Source organism: Aethalodelphis obliquidens, unplaced genomic scaffold, assembly GCF_003676395.1.
Source record: "Aethalodelphis obliquidens isolate GAN/ISIS:26980383/991018 unplaced genomic scaffold, ASM367639v1 scaffold74, whole genome shotgun sequence".
NCBI lineage: Eukaryota > Metazoa > Chordata > Mammalia > Artiodactyla > Delphinidae > Aethalodelphis > Aethalodelphis obliquidens.
Window position 1 is genome coordinate 4055031 of NW_020838018.1, and position 22709 is coordinate 4077739.

A 22709-nucleotide genomic window follows, 5' to 3' on the forward strand; every position below is an offset into this window, starting at 1 on the left:
GCTCCGTGTAACCCTGAGTTCTTTGAATATGCAATCCAGACCACACTTGCTGGTAGAGGGGCTCCGAGGGGCTCCCAGTCATTCACATTACTTCCTTCTACCGGGCAGGGAAGAGTTCCTCCTGATTTTAGGATATACACTGAGACGTTTTATTTGTTTGTGTGTGGGGCTCTACCTGTCAGCAGCATTATGATAAAGCAGAAGAGCAAGGGGTGTACAAGACGACCTGATGTGCTGGAGAGCCAGGGAGACCCAGGGGGTAGGATCACATGATGCTGTGCTTAAGGGGCTTTCACCATCAGGACCCTCTGGGCTCTTGTTAGAAGTGTACTTTCTTGGTCCAACCCAGACTTGCCTGGGAGTGGGGAGGGCAGTGCTCATTTTGCAACAAGCCTTGCAGGATGTTCTGATGCAGGCTAAAGAACCAATGCCTGCGGATGTGAAGCGAATTCCTACCTGAGTCTTGCCTGGTCCAGGGTTATGGACCTATTCCATTAAACACGGAAAACCAACCAGGCCATGCTGGGAGACAGGGACGTGCCCGAGGGGCAGCAAAGGCCATTGGCTGGCTGGCAGAAGCATCTCCAGGACTCACCCAGCCTCTCTCCTGACTGGAAGCCCTGGAGCCACTGACCCCGCAGTTGACCCTGGTCCAGATGTACCTGGACTCAGCTGGCCACGCTGCCAGCCAACGAGGGGATGCAGGCAGCTCTGAGCAGGTGGTGAAGGAGGCCCAATCTCCTTCGCTCTCTCCCCCTCCAGCCCTGCTCCAGGGCCTTGGGAAGAGCCAGACTCCAGGTCTAAAAATGGCAGGGGCTCTGGGACCTCAGGAGGAGAGAGGTTTAAAACAAAAGACCATCTTCACGTCATCTGCAGCTAATCCCTGCCACAGATCTTACCGAGAAAAAGCAATGCAACTTGTTCCCATCATTTATCTGTCAACGTATATCCACATTCAAATGGAGTCGCTGGTCCTGGATGAGCCCCCTACACCTCAGCCCAAATCATTACCGTTGGGCGTCTCCGTCATCCAGCACCTCCCGCTGCCTGATGTCCTCAGGACCTGCAGAGGGCAGACTGAACCTTCTGTTTTTCTTTATCGGATACACCAGGCGTGGGAGTTATACAAGTGTGCTCTACCCCGTGTGTCGGATGCAGTGTACCTGCGCACCTCCTCTCATAGGAGCTCTGAAATGAACTGACCTCGCTTACATATGGTACAAACACAAGCAATCCAAAATACAATCAGGTGGCATCCCAATGTGGGTAACGTAAACACTTAAATTACGAAGTCATTATTTTAAGCTCAAAATTCTTCAATGAAAATGGTATACAAAAACCATATAAATTACATTTAAGGTCTGTACAGGATTCTAAAAAAAAAAAAGAAAAAATAACAATACTGTGCTCTGTACAATATTGTCTCCTTTGTAACATTCCAAACCCCAAAAACACTTTCCCTTGAATTCCAGAAAACTGGGCAAAATACACATGCAGGATAATTAAAATCATTTCACAGAAGTACAAAATTGTGTGGGTTTCTTTTAAGGCACATTTCATTTTAATATGGAACTCCCATTCCAGGAGCCCCTTTCTCATCAGACTCTGACAGGTGGCAGGCGAACGCGTCCTGTTCCCACTAATCTTTGGTGGCTGAAGAGAGACTGTTACTGGTGGGCAGTGGTGGGGTGGGTAGCAGAGAGAAAAGCAGCCTCCTCCATCCTCATGCAGCAGCCCAGTCGCTGGGCATCGCAAAGCCCGAAGTCCCACCTCACTGCCTTTTTGCAGGCCTGTTTTTCCAATGTTTGGAAATATTCAATCCCTATGCAATATGGAGGGAAGATGCCATCTAATTTCCTTCAAAGCACAGGCACTGCTCACGGCCGATTGACCTCCAGGGAAATGTAGGTGGCACTGGGGGTCACCATGCGTCCTGCTGGGTTACCTACCACCCCTGCCTTGTCAGGAGCCATTGGCTACAAGACCCTCCAACCAAGCAGGTGGGCACAGAGCTGCTCCGTGCACGAGAGGACGACAGAGGAGGACTTCGCCCAGGGAGACTGCACTCCAGCCCACTGGTACCCGGGGCGCGCTCCTCAGGGAGGCCCAAGTCTCCTGCCAAGCGCCCCGCGGCCCTGCAGCCCTCAGGCTTCCAGCTGGACCTCAGACTCGTCCATCTGCAGAGTGTCATTGTCTCCCAACAGCTCGGTCTCGGGGACGGAGCCGTCCTCCTCCTCCTCTGCTTCCTGCACGGGGCTCTGGGCCACGTCTTCCGGGACATTCTGCGTGTCCTCAGTGCCCTCCGAGAGCAGGGCTGCCCTGTCTGCCACGGACGTGTTGGAGGGCGCGGTGGTGACATACCCCGTGCTGGTGGAGCCGCTGCCACTGTGGTGGGAGCCAGGCTTGGGCACCATCTGGGCGGGCACCTGCTGCGGGGCCATCTGCATCGGGATCTGGACCGGGTAAAAGTTGGGCAGGTAGGCCCCGTAGGCCGGCACGGGCTGGTACCCATTGACGGGGATGTAGAGCTGGGGAGGGGGTACCATGGGTCTGATCTGGCCCTTCATGGGGATGAACTGGGGCTGCGGGAAGGGCTGGGCCTTCTGCTTGGGGCCCCCGTAGCGGGTGTTGCTGACGTTGCTGACGGGGCTGGTGCTCAGGGAGCTGGTCTGCGTGACGTTGCTGGCGCCTGAGGTCTGCCCCGAGCTGTTGTAGGTAGACAGGTTGCCCCAGGCCCGCAGCCGGCTGTGGATGTCCTTGAAGCGGGGCCGCCGGCTGGGGAACTCGTGCCAGCACTCGATCATCAGCGCGTATACCCAGGCGGGGCAGTCATCGGGGCAGGGCAGCACCTGCCGGCTCCGGACCATCTCCACCACGTCCTGGTTGGAGTGGCCGCAGTAGGGCTGCAGGCCGTAGCTGAACACCTCCCACAGGACCACGCCGTAGGACCAGATGTCCGAGTCCACAGAGAACTTGCCGTACATGATGGCCTCGGGAGACATCCAGCGGATGGGCAGCAGCGCACTCCCCGTCAGCTTGTAGTAGTCAGCCGAGTACACTTCGCGGAAGAGCCCCAAGTCCGAGATCTTCACGGTCAGCTTGTCGTACACGAGGACGTTGCGGGTGGCCAGGTCCTTGTGGACCACGTGGTGGCTAGACAGGTACTCCATGCCCGCGGCGATCTGCGCCACCACGTGCACGAAGTCGGGGGGCTCCAGGGCGGACTTCACCGTGCGGTCGTCGTCTGTGCTGCCCACGTCCGAGTGCGGCGAGCGCATGACCAGGAACTCGTGCAGGTCGCCATGCGAGCAGTAGCTGAAGATCATGCTGAGGGGCTGGTCCTTGGTCACCACGCCCAGCAGGCAGACAATGTTGGGGTGCTGCAGCCGTGCCCGCAGCAGGGCCTCGTGCCGGAACTCCTCCCGGAGCGGCCCCTCCGCTTTGTCCTTCAGCGTCTTGATGGCCACGGCCTGGGTCTGCTCGCCTGGCGCCGGGCCGAACAGATGCCCTTTGTAGACCTTGCCGAACCGGTCCTCCCCGAGCTCCTCCATGAACCTCACCGTGGACAAGCTGATCTCCTTGAGTTTGGCCTGCCAAGAAGAAAAGCTCTGGTGAAACATTTCTGCCACCGAGATGCGAGGAGGCAGAGCTGAATAGCTGGGAGGGCATTCTTGGGGGCGGCAGTCCTAGAGCCGCCCCCCAGCCTGGGCTTGCAGAGGACCCGCCAGTCCCACCCGGCCCAGGCTCAGCCTGCCCCGCACAATGGTCTCTGCTCTTAAATGTGCTCTGACACCATGAGGCTGCCTGAAACCTTCAACAGGGTCCCAACCAGGCTGCAAACAATGTCCCCACCCAAAGATAACATTGCAGACTATATGTGTGAGGGTGTGTGTGTGCGCACACCTGTCTACACACCCCAGCCATGCTGAACTCCGGCTGTCCTCCCAGCTGTGCCCCCCACTTAGGGACTTTCCTGATGTTCCCTGCTATGCGCCCACCGACAGGCCCAGCCACCACTGTTCATCACAACAAGATGCAATGTCTATTTCCCTCGAACCCTGAGGTGTGCTTCCCCCGATCTGAGTCATTTTTAGAGTCCAGGCCAGCTGTTCTCCAGATGTGCCTCCAAGAGCCTGTTTTGCCGCTTCCTCTCGATTAGATTCTCCAGTGGATGCCACCGGACAGAAGCACCACACAGGTGAAATCGATTTGAACCTTGCGTCTCAGCCTCTACAACTTCCCATCCCTTCTGTGTGCCTGGCCCCCGTCCTCAGAGGCTCTCTGAACCCAAGGGAATCTGTGCCCTCACCTGCCAGCCCTTCACCCACAGCAAACCCTCCGTGACTCCTGGCTACTGAGCAGAATGAGTCCACCTTCTCCCTCTTCAGAGCCTGGATGGAAATGGTTTTCCCCCAAAACTTTCAAGTAATGTAAATGCCCCTTCACTGAAGCTAGGTGGGCTGGGAGAGACCTCTTCCTGTGATACATTTCAGTGTGTTCTCGCTACCCTAAGAACTCAGGTTGGGGGTGGTCTGCTCCCCTACCACCACTACAGGACTGTTGCTGTGTCCTTCCCTGTAAAACAAAACAAAGCAAAACCAACCCAAACCCAAACTGACCAGAAAACTGGTCATCATCCCTTAAAAATACCATGTTGACCCTCTAGTGGTGGGGGTGATCTGAGCCCTTCTTTTGTGTGTCCTCCTGTGGGGACAGCTGAAGCACAGCAAAGTGAGGGCACCTCATTCGGGCCCATGCTAAAATGGCTGGTCTCCGTCGAGGGAGAACAGTGAAGTCCAAACACACCTTCCATATACCCCCTAAGGACACAAACGTCCTGGTATATTTTAGAGAAGAAACGGCAAAATGAAGGACAGTTTAAAAGAATTATGTGCTGTGTATCAAGCAAATTAAGAATCTCCAGGTAGAGGTTAAGCCTGGGAGAGCTGCCTCTTTAAATACGGGGGCACAGAGACCTGCTTGTGCTGGTTGATGAGAGGCATTTCCACGTCCTGGCTGGGTGAGGCCATCAGCTGCCGCCTCTGGGGCGTGGAGGAAGAAGCCTTCTGTTTATTCCGGCACATGCAGACCAAGAAGAAAAGGCATGCGATGACCAGGGGAATGGCGATGCTCGGAACCAGGATGTACAGAATTCCCATCCTGCTGCTGTCTTGGGGGCCTGTGAACAGCAAGGCGTTCATGAGTTTTCTGAAAACATCCCTGTTTGCAACTCGAAGTTCTCCACCATCCCACTCCCACCTCCAACTAAACTATTCAAGCACAAGTAGATAATCAGGGTAAGTTTCACAAAGGGACAAAATTATAAGTCAAACCTCAAAAAAAGTAATGTACCCAAAAACACACATCCCGCTAAACATTTGTGAGACACAATCTAGAACTGCCCACCACGGAAACAAAGAGGAATACAGAGCTCAAAAAATAAACGAACTCCAGGGCTTCCCTGGTGGCGCAGTGATTGAGAGTCCGCCTGCCGATGCACAGGACACAGATTCATGCCCCGGTCCGGGAAGATCCCACATGCCGCAGAGCGGCTGGGCCTGTGAGCCATGGCCGCTGAGCCTGCGCGTCCAGAGCCTGTGCTCCGCAACGGGAGAGGCCACGACAGTGAAAGGCCCGCATACCGCAAAAAAAAAAAAAAAAAAAAAAAAGTTAATGAATGAACTCTAAAGGCCTTACAGTAGCAAACACCACCATCACATTCCCTTCTAATTTGAATACCGTTGGAAATAGGTGCTCTGACTTTCCATCTCTACTAAACTCGATGAAACACATGGGACATGCTTGTCCTCAGTGAAGGAAACTGGATACTGGCATTAGAAATGATCCTTTTCTTCATTCAACATTTTAGGGTTTTCCACATTTTTGTACAATGAACCCATATTCTTTAAAGACAATAATTAAAAATGCATTTTATTTAAATGAGCACTGGTAGCCAATGAGTTTGACCTAACAATTTGCAGCAGTTCCAAGTGTTTTTCCTTCATTTTTTTCCACGGTGAAGAGCAACGCTCTGTCTCCCCCTACAGGATTTACAGAAAAGCACAGAGGGCCCCAGGCTGCAAGGCTAAAAGGACGGCCAGGAACCCTGTGGGCAGCGCTGCCCTCTGAGGGAGAGTTGAGGCTTCTGCTCTGTGATGTGGAAGGCAAGTCCTCCAAAAGGCCCCTCTCCCCACAACAGTTTTCACCTAAACCTTGTGAATAATCACATGGGACTTGGGCCTCCCTATGCCCAGTGGGTAATGAGCTTTCCATGTAAAAGCAAACAAGTGATTTCTGGTCCATGTGGTCCCCCAAAAGAGCTAATTCAGTTCTAAAAATCACCACTACCACCACCATAGTAAAGAAGCCTTGTCCCAAAGCCAGTCTTGCCCCCCAGCCTCCAAAAGAAGATAAAAATCAAATACAACCACACACACAACTCTCCTGACCCTACCCCGGAGGCAGATATTTTAGAAGACTCAGGGGCAGTGGGGATTCTGGGTCATTTTTCACGATTAGGGCTAAGGGGAGATTCCAGGACCCTCAGGCCAAGGTGAGAGATGTGACCACCATCCATAGGTTTGTAAACCATTAACGTTTATCATTACCTTTTAAAAATCACCAACAGAACACATGCTTATTAATAATTCTATTGACAGCATTAGAGAAAAGTGAATGTTCCTAATAACTAATTTCACCAAAGGCTATATATACTACTGTTAATAGATTGGTATTCACTTAATTTTTTATGTATATATTTAAGTTGAACATGAAATAACCAATATTCAACTAATTTGACATAGAGAAGCAGCAGTTTCATATAATTTTTAAAAACAGAATTTTAAATGGAATCACATCATCCATGTTTTCCTGCTCCTGGTTTTGTGGCAGAATAATACACCTCAGGCCACGTTTCTCGCAGAACAGACAGCACTAGGCACTCTGCAAGAGCTGCACACCGTCCCAAGGTACGGATGTACTTCAATTATCATCCAACCCCTTGTTGGTAAACAATTACTCTGTTTGTCATTTAGCTGTTAAAAGTGATTCTGCAACAAATATCCTTGCATTTCTGCCCTTTAAGTGCAAATATTTCTGCAATATAAGATTCCTATGGCATTGCCAGGTCAAAGAACATACATATTTCTCTTTATGATTTGATTCATTTTTAATTACAAAAGTAAAAACTGCTCATTGTAAAAACATCTTATGCTTTAACATATCTGCAGGTCATGGGAAATCACTGCTGAAAGTAGGATGTTTATCTTTGCAAAACTTCTTCCATGAAATATAGGTGCATATGTGTGCTCACTCACATACCCTTCACTCATTTTGTTTCTTTTATCAGAAAGAAAGAAAGAGGAAGGGAGGAAGGAGGGAAAGTGAGAGGGAAAGGAAAGGGAAGGGAGGGAGAGGAGGAGGATGAAAGAAAGACAGAGAGAGACAGAGGGACAGAGAGAAGAACAGGAAGAAAGAGAAACCAAAAAGACATAACACAGCTATTGCCCTCCAGCTTGCTTCTTTCCCTTAACAGGTCAATATGAACATCCATCCTTGCAGGAAATTTTTTTAAACAACTGTAGCATTCCATTGAATAACTTTACTATAATCTCTTTACCAAACTTTTCATTCTTAAAATTTATTCCTGCACAGAGATAATGATGTCTGTAAAATGTGCAACCATGAACTACAAACTTTTCTCCTAGTCATAATTTAAGACAGAAATTGCAGGGAAAACAGTTAAGAGATTTAAGTTCTATTTTCTCCTCACTCTGCTGAGTCTCTGCGTAAAAGCTGAGCAGAGTGGGAGGCGAGGGAGGGCAAGCAGGAGGCCTTGTGCCCCAACTACAGATGCTGGTCTGAGAAGCTGGTTGTAATAGTAATGGGAAGCATTTCCACTAATAGTGGGAAATGCATGGCAATGTTCACTGGGAAACAAGAGGCCAAACTGAATATCCCAGGACCACACATGGAAAGAGGGCTGACAGAAGGGCCCCCAAGTGTAAACAGTAGTCTCTGCTGAGTGGTAAAATTAGAGGTGATTTACACATTCTTCTTCAGACTTTTCTATAATTTAAAACGTCCTATAATGACGAGATGCTACTTTTACAACCAGCAACAGCTTTATTTAAAACAAATAATCATGGTGGTGAAACTCGGTGTGGGCAGGGGGCTCCCAGAGCTATCAGCCTCCCGGTTCCACATCATCACAAAGTACACCCCACAGTCAACACTTTAAAAAAAAAAGAGAGAGAGAATACATACTACAAGAGGGTACGTCACACAGTTCCATGCGTACGTTTTTATTCTGCGTGAAGCACCAGGGGCCTTCCATCTGCCCTCCAGGGTTCCGGCAGTAGGCGTGCCCTCCTCCGAGCTCGGGGAAGTTGGCGCTGGTCAGGTGGTGGCTGTGGGGATGCTGCAGGGCCCACGGCTGGCACTGGTGTCCCGACTTGGTGGTGCTTGCCGTCCCTCTGTAATCCGTGCCTGAGCCGTTGTAGCACTGATGGTCTGAGAGAGAAGATGCGTCAGGAGGCCCCAAAATTAAGAGGAAGCCGCCCTCCTCTGGGGGTCCAGGGAGCACCCTTCTTCAACTATTCCAAAAAGGAACAACAAAGCCACTTTGCCTGGATGTACCCACACTGAAATTTCCAAAAGACCGAAGAGTTTGACATCACTTCCAAGGAAAGCAGCATTAGACGTAATGACTGAATACAGTCCCAAGCCCACAAATTTAATGGGCGGGTGCACCAGGTACATATATGGGGAAACAACTGGTCAGAAGTTATTCTATGGCCCTGAAACACCTTTGGACTCACGAGGCACCCCCATTCCACAATGACGATGTCAACCCCAGCCTCACGTTCACTTGCACTAGAAGCAAAACCAAACGACGCAGCAGGGAAGAGAAACTCCCAGGCCTGGCCCCCCAGCCTCTGTGAGGACGCGGCTCAGCCTCCTGTGCACAGAGCCCCAGGCTCACTCCACTCCGGGACCAGGGGGACCCAGGGCCTCTCTGAGCCACACCCGGGGTGTGTGTTTGTTGAACACCGGTTACACCGTGCTTGCCGTGTGCAGGCACTGTTCTAAGAACTTTCTACATACTAATTCATTTAATCTACATTCCAGCTGCTGAGGCCAGTAGTTATTATCCCCGTGTAATATGAGGAAACTCATATTTAAGCAACTTGCCTGAGGTCCCATGGAGTCAGCCTGGCAACCAGGATTTGGACGGTGCAGTGGGTCTGTAGACCAGGCTCTGACTGCCCTGGTGAGGAGCCCTGCCGCCCTCGGGAACCCTGGCTTCGCCAAGGAAGTGAATATTTCCCAAGCCTGGGAGGGAGGCGACCGCTTCCCTGGGTCCCCTCCCCTCAAGGAGGGCCACAATCCTAGTCAGCTGCTGAGAGATGCTTGTGCACCACAAGGCAGTCTTGGAAGCGGCCCCTGCCTCCCCCAAAGCTCCTCACAGCTTTGGGGGCAGGTGCAGAAAGTCCTCCCGTCTTAGAGAAGCCAAGTTTGTGGCTCATCAGGGTAGCGTGACTTACTGGGGACCCACAAGCAGGCAGGGCCAGGAGGGCTGTGCAACTGGAACTGGACAACGGCGAGTCCCCACCCCGCAACTGCCCTACCGGAATGGGGGCCGGTCTGTGAGACTTCCCCAGATGGAATGGGGTCCCCAGGCTCTTAAGAGGCAGGACCCCGGCCTCGGGGGCGGGCACAGACTCACAGCGGCCCAGCCTCTCGGCCGGGATGCCGATGCGCATGCAGTTGGCGGCGTCCGGGCTCTCGGGCATGGGCAGTGCCTCGCACTTGGGCAGCTGCAGCCGCATGAGGATGAGCGGGTTGGAGCGCGCAATCGTGTACTCCTGGCGGCATAGGTCGCTCTCCAGCACCTCGCACTCGTCCCGGCACAGCTCGCGCGGCTTGGGCGCCCGGGAGCGCGCGTCGCACAGCGGGAACACGAAGTGGCAGAAGGACGGGATGGCGAACTGCGAGCACTGGTCCGACAGGTGCGTGGAGGTGCCGATCATGGTGAAGGCAGCTGCGGAGGCGGCGAGGCTGGCGTTAGGGTGGGCTGGGCCCTGCCTGGGACCAACATCTGCCCGGCAACCCCTGCCCGGCGCCCCTGGTTTCATCTCCAGCCCTGGCTCCCCACTCTTCCCAGGGCCCCTGTTCCCACCCACCCTGCCCGGCGCCCGTGGCCGCCATCTCGTCCATGCCCCGCCGCCCCCCCGCCCTCCGCCTTATCTTCTGCCAGCCGCGAGAGGCTCTCACAAGAGCAGGGCCCCGGGGAGCACATAGGCCGCCCAGGTTTGCACCAGACAAAGAAGGTCCCTGGTGCCAGGGCTTCATTTACAAACATCAAAAGCGAGACAAGAAAGAAAGAAAACTGGGCCCCAGATCTCATCCACCTAGATGCTACTTCCATGACAGGAAGATTCTCTTATCAGACCCAAAGCCACTTCCTAAGGTCCTGCTATGAACTGGCTCTGCAAGCACATGGCGGTAGGTAAAGCTGTGGGCTGAGTGGCTTCTAGAAGGAGAGACTGGAGCGGAGGCACAAGGACCAAGCCTGGGTCTTCCTGACATCTCAGGGCCTGTGAGAAGAGGGGAGGCCTGGCCAGGGGACGGAGATAGTGTGCCAGAAAGACGAACGATCCACCCTGGGACATGCAGCCTAAGGGGGAATAAGATGACAAATGGGGGTACAGGGGAGTCCCTCAGGTGGAGTCTGGGGAGAGCCAAGAAACTGCTGGAGGAGGTTCTGAGTGGGGAGAGGGGCAGGGCTTTGTGATAAAGGAGAGCAGAGAAGCAGGCTGTCGCAGGAGAGCCTGGAGCCAGGGTGGGCTGGCTTGCTCTTTAGGGGCAAGACGTCACAAGATGGAGCCTGATGGGAAGAACCTGACACCTGATGTGGAGAAGGGAAGGGGGTGGGAGCTTCAGATACAAAGTCTAGGCAGGTGAGCGGGAGCAGAGTTGCCAGTGGCAGGAGGGAAGGCGTGCACTCCAGGCGCTCTCCTCAGGGCTGTGGCAGTCAGGGTTCAAAGGAAAGCATCAGTTGCCCCATATGTGCCCACGCCAGAAGGCCCACCCCACTCTGACCTATGAAGGACCTGCTTATAAGGATCTGATCTTGGACAGCTGGAGGAAAAGAGGCGCCTCTGTCTACACACCCTGCTGAGATGGGGAGGAGGAAACCAGAGAGGTTGGAATTTAGTTCCTGGGACACCCCAGCTCCACCCATGACTTGTGGTGCCATGCCCACTGTGGCCAGCAGGTGGCGCTGCTGGCACCCATTCCCCACACCGCCCCCCCATGCCCCCGACCCCCACCCCAAGGACCCACCAGCCACCCACGGCAGGCATTGGGTTAGATGAGCTGCCCTGTCATTTACTACAGGGTTGTCAAGTCACTCAGTCCTTTCTGGGCCTGGGTCTTTATCTGTCAAGTGATCTGTCGAGGCCACACTTTGGGGAATGAAAGCCCACATGGAGCCAATAAAATAGCACGTGAGGTGAATGGTCCATGAGGGTCTGGTAACAGGCTGTGTCCATGCGCTGCACGCAGCGCTGGGTTCCAGGCACTCTGTAGTGTGCTGCTCACATCATCCTTAGTCTTCTCGTCCCTTGTGGACAATATTAAAATTGAGGAATGGAGAGGTAAGAGGTTAAGGTGCAGGGTCTCTTGGAGTTAGCTGACGAACCAAGTTTGAACCCAGTTCAGTCCCATCACGGGAGCTGGCAACTGACTACCAAGAGGGTTGTTGCCAGTGTTGGACCTGACCCCCAGGCAGGGAAAGACCTAAGAAAGCCAAACATGGCATTGCTTTTGGGGTACCAACTGATAGGATGTCAAGGCTGACCCTTTTAGGATTTCTCCTACCCCCGCCCCAGAACCTATCATGTGAGGGCTTATTTCTGAAAGATGGTTCTAGGCACCGAGGAGGTCCAACCATCATGTCCCCGTTTTTGTTTACACCCAGCACATCACTCTGACGGTTCTCTGGGGCCCATTCCTGGGAAGCTTCCAGAGTCCCTGGAATGAGTTCTGACAAGCACGCTCTCCAAATAGACTATCTCCACGACCAATGCAGTCTCTAAACCTCAAGTCAGTCAGTCTAGAGCAACTTCACATTTATTTTTTCAAAAATACACAAATGTAGAGAACCCTCATTCTAAACTTGTACCTAAAAACTACTATAAAAATGAGTCTGCTTAGACATCTGATTTGTTAATCCTTTAAACAATTCCTGAAGAAATAATTGAGAGACAATCTTGTGCCTTGAATCAGTGTTTGCCAATTACTGGGATATAAAATTAATTCTGGAGTCTGCAGGTAGCATTTGAAAAGATGACTAGAACGGAACAGAGGATGTCAGAGTGCATGGTTCGCATTAAGGCTGGAACCAACTTTTTTAATGAAATAAAACTGAAGAGAAAAATCACAGTGCACTCACTGCCTTTGTTCAGGGCAAATGTTGCTTCCTGTAGCCCATTTCAGTTCTGTGAAGTAGAGGTATGTGTAGACTAAGTCACGATGCAAAATACACTTTTTATTGATACTGTACGTTGTGGTCAGAAAGTTTGAGAAGTTCTGCTTTAAATGGCATAAGAAGCTTTTCCAATGAGAGATACCAACAATTATAAAAGATTCTCCCATTGGAGCAAGATAGCACCTTTCAAGATCTCCAGGTCCCATTACTGCCCTTCCATTCTCACTGGACACCTGGCCCTGTCCTCAGGGGGCTCTGTAACCATAGGCCAGGCAGGCCCCTCTGTGACCGTGACCTTAGACCCTCCAGACTGTGGGTGAAATACAAAGCCAGGGTTGACCTAAAACTTAGAAGAACATCAGTGTCACCTATGTGAGTTTCTACCTGGGGACCTCCTTTGTGCCCTTACCAGGGCAGTGCTTTGCCAGCCCCTCCACAAATCCCTCCAGAATCACCGGGAGCCCCACATCGCAGGTTGGCCGGGGTCAAGAACCACTGTGCAGAGGATGTAGTTCAACGGGGACACCTGCCATCTTCACAAGATCCTCCTTGTTCCTTATAGAGTCTGGAGAGAAAACGTTTGGGCTTGTGGGGAGAGCAGAGAGAGGCGGAGGGGGGCTTTTTGGGGCCTTGGTCTAATTCATTTTCTCACTTCTCAAGGGCTTTCCCCCAGGAAGTCCTTGACATCAATGTGAGGACTAACAACCAACCAGAGACAGTAACTTCTAAAATGACGGAGAACGAGCAGCTTCACTCCTAAATGATCTGCTCCATTTCTCACACAACGGAGCAGGTACCCAAAGACTGGCTATGCCTGGAAACTGGGGGCCTACGGGGGTCTGAGTTCACTGCAGTGTCCCCAGGCACAGCCGATGGCCTGGAACCTCTGTCTCCAACAGCTAAAATCAGGCCCGGGTACCGTTTAATCAAGCGTAACTCCAAGAAGGCAAAAGAGTCAGGAAAAGTAGAACCGAGAATGAATGTGGCAGGTGCTGGCCTGGCCACGCGGTGAGGACAAGACAATGCAGGGCTTCGGACCCACGTGGTTGACTTAATTCAGTGTGTTGGCACATTCTAAGCAGACTGTACTTGCTAATTTTCATATATAAATGGGAACATTTTAGGATAAACCGTGGTGGTAATTGCAACTGCTTCTGAAAAAGGCCTCTGACTTTCTCTTGCAGGAGGCAGGGCACAGGGACTCACTGTCCAAGGTCATAACCAACAAAACACCCAAGTGGGACTGAAAACACACCAGCGTGGCGACAGGCAGCTGCGTGTGTGCTCACTGTCTCAGAACAAAGGTCTGCGCTCCTACCTGTGATTCGGTTTTCAATCTCCCCCTGCATCTGGAGAGAGTCCACATAAATGGTCCGGTTCCCAATGAAACGTGCACAGGCGATTCCCCGGTAAGGCTGGCAGAATCCATCCTCATGGTAGTCGTCTCTGGTAAAAAACACATGGTCTGTAAGTGCACTGGAAGGTGTCAAATATCCCCGATTTTTTTCTTTTCTTTTTAAATTCAGCATCTGATGATCTAGCCATCTTGTCCCTTGGCATTTACCCAAATGAATTGAAAACTTCTGTCCACACAAAAACTTGCACATGCATGTTTGCAGCTTAATCCATAACTGCCCAAACTTGGAAGCAACCAAAATCTCCACCGTGAATGGATAAACTGTAGTACAATGTAATATTACTCAGCACTGAAAAGAAATGAGCTATCGAGAAAAGACATGAGAAGACACAGAGCAAACTTAAATGCACATTACTAAGTGAAAGAAGCCAATCTGAAAAGGCTGCATGCATACTGCATGATCCCGACTTTATGACATTCTAGAAAAAGCAAAATTATGGAGCAGTATAAAGATCAGTGAATGCCAAAGGGTGGGGGGAGGGTTGGTGAACAGGAGAACAGAGATTTTTAGCACAGTGCAACTACTCTGTATGATACTACAATGGCAGAAACATGTCATTATACATTTGTGCAAACCCAGAGAATACGCAACACCAAGAGTGAATTGTAATGTAAACTATAGACTTTAGCTAATAATAATGTATCAACATAGGCTCACTAACTATAACAAATGCACCACACACTGACATAAGATGTTACGGATAGGGGTAACTCTATGTACAGATGTGGGGAACCGGTACATGATATCTCTCTGTACTTTCTGTTCAATTTTTCTGTAAGCCTAAAATTGCTCTAAATATAAAGTCTATTAACTTAAAAAAAAATTCAGCATCTTTAAGGTCAGGGGGGAAGGAACAAAGGAAGTTGAGTATGAAAGACGGATTATAAATGTGAAGTGTACACATGGGTGGCTACGTGCTCACGCCTATGTTCAAATACATGCAGGATGTTAATGATTAACATGTTTCATCGTAGTCTTAAACTACATCAGAAACATTACACCCCTATTAACTTCCGTTGTTTGCAAGCGACGCTTTTATGAAAATGATGTTCATTCAGAAACTGTGTTCTACTGTTAAACTGTAGGAGAGAATTCTTTGAAACAGAGGAAAGCAATGGAGAGGATTCCGAAAAGTCAGGCAGGGCCTCAAAGAGTTTGTACAGCGAGATGTGCTAATTACACCACAGAGGAGTGGTGACCTCGCCACTGCTCCACAGCGCAGACCACATGTATAAATACGGGGGACAGAGAGGGAGACTCTCAAAAGCACAGCCCTCCCACTTGCCCTGCAGTCCGACCTTCCCCCCCAGCCTGTAGGGAACAGCCTGCACATGTCCCCTTGGAGTCTGTGCTAAATTATTCTCGGTAAAACCTGTTAGTCCTGCCTTTGGCCAATAAAATCAGTCATTCTAAGCACCTAGGTGCTTTTTAAAGTGGCCCTGAGGATGCTCCAAGGAGACAGTAAAAGTGGGCCAAAGCACATATATTAGGGCTGCCGTCTGCTGGGGAGCAAAGGAGAGGGGCCGGGAGCTCCCAGGACAAGTTTCGGCAAAGTGCCTCAGGCCTGTAATTAAGTCACTTGTTTTCTAGCAAATCTGCCACCTGCCATAAGCCTAACGCTTGTCATCCACCCTACATTGATTTGGACCATCCCCAAACGAAATCGGGGTTGTGTCCAATTTAACCAAATGGACTTTAAGAATCCCTGTCTTAGCTTTCTCACAAATGTAAAGTCTGAACGCTCATAACAGTGGAGACAAAGGGTCTGGCAGGACACAGTCTCTTCAGCCACCTCTGGCTCTCTCCCTCCTCTGCTGTCTTCTCAGCCCCTGAAGAAAATTTCTTTTTCAAAGAAAAGAACCTGGGCTTCCCTGGTGGCGCAGTGGTTGAGAGTCCGCCTGCCGATGCAGGGGACACGGGTTCGTGCCCCGGTCCGGGAGGATCCCACATGCCGCAGAGCAGCCGGGCCCGTGAGCCATGGCCGCTGAGCCTGCGCGTCCGGAGCCTGTGCTCCGCAACGGAAGAGGCCACAGCGGCGAGGGGCCCGCATACCGCAAAAAAAAAAAGAAAAGAAAAGAACCTGGAGCCATAAATAATCTAAAACAGGAGATTCTGGTGTCAGTAGGAGCCGGATGCCCTTTCTCTCAAGCTCACCGGCCATTATTTCTCTGGGTAAAGGATTCCTTAAATATCGTTTAAATAAGCAAGCACATGTGCTAACAATACACACCCAACCCACCCCTCTCTCACCCTTTGTGAGCTGGAGTTAACTGCTGATTAAACTAAAACCAATGTTACACTTGCCAAATACACAAACACAAGTGCAAGTCAACTCTGCCCCGGCGTGTGAGCTCTGTGTCCGTTTGCAGGCTGGGTTTAGGTCACCTGCCTGCTATGCCAGGAAAAGCATGAAGATGTGCACGTTCTTATTAACGTCAGCCCACCTAGGGTATGAGATTTGATTCAGTTAGTCCCTTGGGTGACCCCCACAAGAGTAAGCAATTTCTCTTCTCTGCCTCAAGAGTCAAGGAATACAAAGCCTAGTCCCTCACTGTGGGCTTCTCCCTGGCCAGGTACCCACAGGATGGGGGAGCAACAAGGATGCAGGGAAGACATGCTGAGAAGGGGCTCAAGGCCATCACATCGTGTTCACAGCTTACTCATCTCAGTGGGCTTCTAATCTGAATTTTAGAGAATGTCCAAAAACGCAAACAGAAATGGTTGGACAATGACATCTTTCAGGTTTCTGAATTTTGAGAAAACAAGTGGGAATTACTTTTCAGTTTCAAACAGAATTATGTCTTATCTTCACCTGGCATTGTTTAGGACCTCTGAAGAGTGACAGAGCTGGAGTAAGTCTGTAAAACTGGTCACTCAGAGACTAAAGAAAAGTGCTGACACAGAAGCTGCCTTCTATAAAATCCTTTAAACCACACAAGTGAAACAAGCATGCTCACCAAATCTCAGAACATCAATGTGATAGAAACTCAATTTTGGAAATCTCCTCCATTCCTAATGCTGCCAGGCACTAATAACACAGATGAAGAAGTAACTTGTATACCAACAAGTTCATGGTAAAGGAGGAGAGAGGAAGAGAGAGAGAGAGAGAGAGAGAGAGAGATTACTACAATATTGGGGGGGAAAAGCAATGGGAAAGGAGTAGATTGGGAGGAAACAGAGAAAGGAGCCATCATATTGTGATAGAAAGGGCTTCTTCACAAACGGCTGAGGAGATGGTGGGGCCAGTCAGCACCTTCCCTGCAATGGTACCAGCTACAAACAAAAACTGGTTTGAAGAAAACCTTAGAAAAATTCCTTGTTATAAATAATGAATAACCTTTAAAGGAAAGTAGCCTCCTTTGAGGTTGAAAAGTAATCAATACCAAAACTCAAATGTAGTTACACATTGTGTAATAGGAAGGTAACATTTTCCCCAAACAGTTTTTTTGTTAAAAGTGGTTAAACCATTTCATAATTATTATTCTTATTATGAGAGGGTCTGCCTGCAATAAACAGGCTTCCTGCTTGAGTGAAGCAGAGGAAGCAACAGCTTCAACAAAAAGTGATAAACTCCATAAGCTTCAGGTGACCTGCCAGTAACGTAAGAAGCTGCAGTAACAAAACACTCTTCAGAGGAAGGTAACAAAACCTAGAGTATAAACCACAATGTATGGTGTACAATAAATGTACAAATGACTGGTGTACAATAAAAAATTACCAGGCATGTAAAGAAACAGGGAAATATAACCCATTGTCAAGAGAAATAAACCCAGATGTTAGACTTAGAAGACCAGCACTTTAAGGAAATATAAGTATGGTAAACAATGCGCAGAAGAAACTATAATGAAGATATGGGTGATTGCAGGAGAGAAGGAAACTGTAAAAGAATCTACTGGAAGAACTAAAACATAGAATCTCCAATAAAACATTCATGGTATGATATTAACAAAAGATTGGATAAAGCTAGGAAAAAAAATTGGTAAACTTGACAGGTCAATGGAAAATTTCCAAACTGAAACAAAGAGAGACAAGAAGATTTACCAAAAATTAAACAGCCTTAGTAAGCTATAGGAAAGTACAGGAGGTCTAACTTATGTACAATCAAATCCCAAGAGGAGGGGAGAGATGCACGGAGTTGGGAAAAAGGTTTGAAGAAATGATGGCCAAAATTTCCCCAAATTTCATTAAAATACAGTAGTAACACACCAACCAAGGAAGATCAGTGAAAAGCAAGCAGAATAAATACAAAGGAAACCACACCTGCTGATGTCACAATCAACTTGCTAAAAACCTAGGATAAATAGAAAAGGGGGGAGATAAAAAATAATGGCTGACTCCTCGTCAGAAACAAAGCAAAACAGAAGACAAGGGAATGACAGCTTCAAGGCACTAGCAGAGAAAATGAACTGTGAACCTGGATTCCATACTCAGCAAAAACTTCTTTCAAATAAAAGGGTCTATGAAGCAAAAAGACATAACATGAATGCACCTAATATCAGAGCTTCAAAATATATAAACAAGAATTGACAGAACTAGAGGACAAAACAGAAAAATCCATAATTATAGTTGGAAATGTTAATACCTGACTCTCAGCAATTAACTGAACTAAACAAAAAAAATAAGTGAAGAAACAACAGAAATATTAACCACTCCCTTGATCCAATGGACATCTAGAACAATATACTCAACAAGACAGCATATACGTGTCAGTGTATGTGGCACGTTCACCCAGACAGACCATATGCTCTCCATAAAATAACTCACAATATGTTAAAAAATTGAAACCATAAATTTCTGATCACACAAAATTAAATTAGAAATCAATAACAAAAATATATTTAGAAACTCTCGAACTATTTGGAAATTAAATAGCACACTTCTAAATAACCTTTGGGCTCAAAAAAGAAAATGCAAGAAAAATTAAATGGCATTTTAAATGGAATGAGAATATATAACATATGAGAAATGAAAACAGGATACCCCAAATCGTGGGATGAAGCTAAAAGAGTAATTAAGAGACACCTTTATAGCTTTAAATGCTTAAATTAGATGAGATTTTACACCTTAAAAAGCTGGAAAAAGAGTGTCAAGTTAAACCTGCAGTAATTAGAAAAAAAATATTAATGATGAGAGCAGAAATCAATAAAATAGAAAACAAACAATAAAAAAATCAATAAAGCCAAAAGTTGATTCTTCAAAAGATTAACCAAGTTGGTAACACCTAGAAAAAATGATTAATAAAAGAGAAAACACACATTACCAATATCAGGAATGCACAAGGGGACTCACCAAAGACTCTAGAGATGTTAAAGATAATAAATGAACACAGATATATATAACCAACAACTTAGAAAAAATGACAAATGACAATATACCAAAATTAGTATAAATAGGAATAAAACCTCAGAATAGCCCTAAATCTCTTAGAGAACTTGGAGTTGTAGTCAAAAACCTTCCCATGATTAAAACTCCAGCCCCAAATAATAGAAACTGGTGAATTCTGTCTAATATTTAAGGAAGAAACATCAGCAATTTTACACAAACTCTTTTAGAAAATAAAGGAGTAAGAGATACTTTCTAGTTCATTTTATGAGGCAAACATAAACTTGATATAAAAAGCTGACAAGTCTGTTCCACGGACATTATAAGCCAATATGCCCCCTGATCAAAATGGTAACATGCTCCACTAAACAACAGCAAACTGGACCCAGCAAAATAAAAAGACAATATAGAAATGAGTAATGGACCAAACTGGGTCAACCCAGGAGTATAAAGTTACTTCAGCATTTAAAAACCAATCACTGAAAATTCAGAGCTAAAGAGAGAAACCATGTAATAATCTCAGTTAATATTTTAAACAAAAAGCAATTGACAAAACCAACACTCATTCATTATCAAAACTTTCAACACAGAAAATAACTGTCAATCTAGTAAAAAGGGCATCTATGAGAAACCTACAATGAATTTCTTACTTAATGGTGAAATAAGGAACATTTTCCCCTTAGATATAGAAACAAGACAAAGATATCTGCTCTTACCTCTTCTACCCAACATCGCCATGGAAGTCCTAACCATTACAATAAGGAGATAGATAGATAGATAGGGGATAGTAGATAGATAAATGGCTTACAGATTAGAAAGGAAGAAATAAAACTGTCTTCACTCATAGATTCATAATTTACATAGAAAATTCTAATGAATATATTAAAAAATTACAAAAATTAATATGGATTTAGTAAAGCCACAAGATAAGGACAATATAATCAATTATATTTTTATATTTGAGCACCAATTAGCAAATGAAATTTTTTAAAAATATCATTTACAATAATATTAAAAATACACAGAGGAGTAGTCAAATTCATAGAAAGTAGAATGGTGGTTGTCAAGGGCTGGGGGCGGAAAGAATGGGGCGTTATTGTTTAATGGATACAGAGTTTCAGTTTGGGATGATGAAAGTGTTCTGGAGAAGGATGTGGTGATGATTGCACAACAATGTGATTGTGCTTAATATCTCTGAATTATACACTTAAAATGGTTAAAATACTTAGAAATAAACCTAATATGTACAAGACTTCCACACTTAAAACTTTGAAACACTGCAGAGAGAAAGGAAAGAAAACCCAAATAAATAGAAATACATACCATGTTCATAGATTGGAACACTCAATAGTTTAAAGAAGTCAATGTTCCCAAAGTGCAACATCACCCCATCAAAATCCTAGCAGGATTTCCCCGCAAATTACCTTTTACTACAAAAAGAAAAATAACTGTATAATGAGAAAACAGATCTTAACCAAGTGAGAAAAATTAACGTCACCAATAAGGGGCAAACTGACATCATGTACCTCCAGATGTGATACCCTGAGAAGGAAATATCACTTACATTATTTCAGTCAAAAATGCATAACCAGATTCTAATCATGAGTGAATATCAGCCAAACTCAAATTTAGAGATATTCTACACAATAACCGTTCTGCACTTATCAAAAGTCTCAGTGTCATGAAAGGTCCAGGAACTGTTGCAGAGTAAAGGGGACTAAAGCAACATGGTAAGGAGCTGTACCCAGGGGCGGGGAGATCTAAAAAGCATTACTGGGACAATGAAAGAAATTGGAGTATGAATGGCAATTCAAAGACATACATCCTGAAGTTGAAGCTGTCGTTCTGTAAGGAAACACTGTTGGTCTTAGGGAATATACACTGAAGTGTTAAAGGGCAAAGGGGTGTAATGAATGCAACCTACTCTCATATGGTTCAGAAAACAATAATAGTTGCAAATAGGCATAGAGGGAATGATAAGTCAAATATGGCAGAATGACAAAAAATTGGTAAACCTGGGTAAAGACATATGGGAATACTTATTACTATTCCTGTGACTTTTTTATAAGTCTAAAGTTATTTCAAAATCAAAAGTTAAAAACATCCCAGTAGGCACTGTGGTAGAAACTGACAAACAATCTAGAATTTAAATGGAAATGTAAAGGTACTAGAGTAGCCAAAACAATCATGAAAGAGAAGAAGAATGATGGAAAGTTTACACCCCTTGATTTTAAGACTTACTGTAATATTACAGTTATTAAGACAATGTGGTATTGGAGTGTAAGGATAGATCAACAGAACATAACAGAATTCCAAAATATATCTTCACATGTAGTCAAGTGATTTTCAATAAAGGCACTAACGCATTCAAGGGAGACAGAACAGTCTTTTCAAAAATGATGCTGGAACAACTGGAATTTGTATGGAAAAAGATGAACTTAAACGCATTAACTCACACCATACACAAAAATTGTTTTGAAGACGGATCATAGACCTAAACATAAAAGCTAAAATTAAAATGCTTATAGAAGGAATCACAGGAGAATACCTTTATAGTACTGAGGTAGGCGAAAGCAAAGATTTCTTAGACATGATACATAAAAGAAAAAATGATAAATTAGATTTACCAAAATTAAAATTTCCTGATCAGCAAAAGACAGCATTAAGAAAATTAAAAAGGCAAACCACAAGCTGGCAGAAAACACCTTATAATATCTGACAAAGAAACTGTATACAGAAAATATAAAGAACTCCCATAACTCAACAGGAAGACAAACAACACAGTAAAAATTGGACAAAAGACCTAACAGATACTTCACAAAAGTGCGTCCTTAGAAGATGGCTCCATTTTTAGTGACTGAAGAAATGTAATTAAAACACCATGAATCATCACGATGCAAGACATTAGAATGGCTACAATTAAATGACTCAGAATATCAAATGTTGGTATGGATATGGAGCAACTGGAACTCTCATACTTTGCTGGTGGCAGTATAAAATGGAAAGATCACTTTGGGGAAGAATTTGGCAATTTCTTATACAGTTTATATATACACATACCATCTGACTGAGCAATCTTACACCTAGGATTTATTCTAGAAAAATGAAAACATGTTCCCCCAAATTAAATATTCATAGCAGTCTATTTATAATTGCTCCAAATTGGAAGTCCAAATGTCCATCAACAGATAATACATTGTAGTATCTTCATACAACAGAATAATTGTCATCAACAAAAAGGAATAAACCACATAAAGTATTTTTCAGATATTATATTTTGTAGAAGAAGCCAGAAATAAGAGTCTCCCAGGAAAAGGTAAGTGGCACAAGGCAGGAGTTTTTAGTTTTTGTCTGTTTCATTCATTGTTGGACCCCCAATAACTTGAACAGGGCCTGGCACATAGCTGGCCCTCGGTATAAATTTGTTAAATAAATGAATAAATGAATGAATGATTTCCTTGAAAATCAGACATCAT

At 46.6% G+C, this 22709-nt stretch overlaps 1 protein-coding gene across 3 annotated transcripts in view; it reads right to left on the reverse strand.

Moving 5' to 3' along the window:
- Nucleotides 1-1085: 1085 nt before the first annotated feature.
- The window catches only part of ROR2 (ROR family WNT receptor 2), a 218267-nt gene continuing 196643 nt past the window's right edge, over nt 1086-22709 (reverse strand). Inside the window, exons 5-9 of one of the 3 annotated variants that reach the window (XM_027091968.1) lie at nt 13812-13939; nt 9728-10042; nt 8266-8511; nt 4977-5179; nt 1086-3590 (exon numbers count right to left, since the gene is read on the reverse strand). In XM_027091968.1, the coding sequence (XP_026947769.1) occupies nt 2145-3590; nt 4977-5179; nt 8266-8511; nt 9728-10042; nt 13812-13939 (2338 nt within the window). In that variant the 3' untranslated portion in view covers nt 1086-2144. The remainder of the gene's footprint in view (nt 3591-4976; nt 5180-8265; nt 8512-9727; nt 10043-13811; nt 13940-22709) is intronic. The other 2 variants (XR_003429790.1, XM_027091969.1) reach the window with 2 other exon arrangements.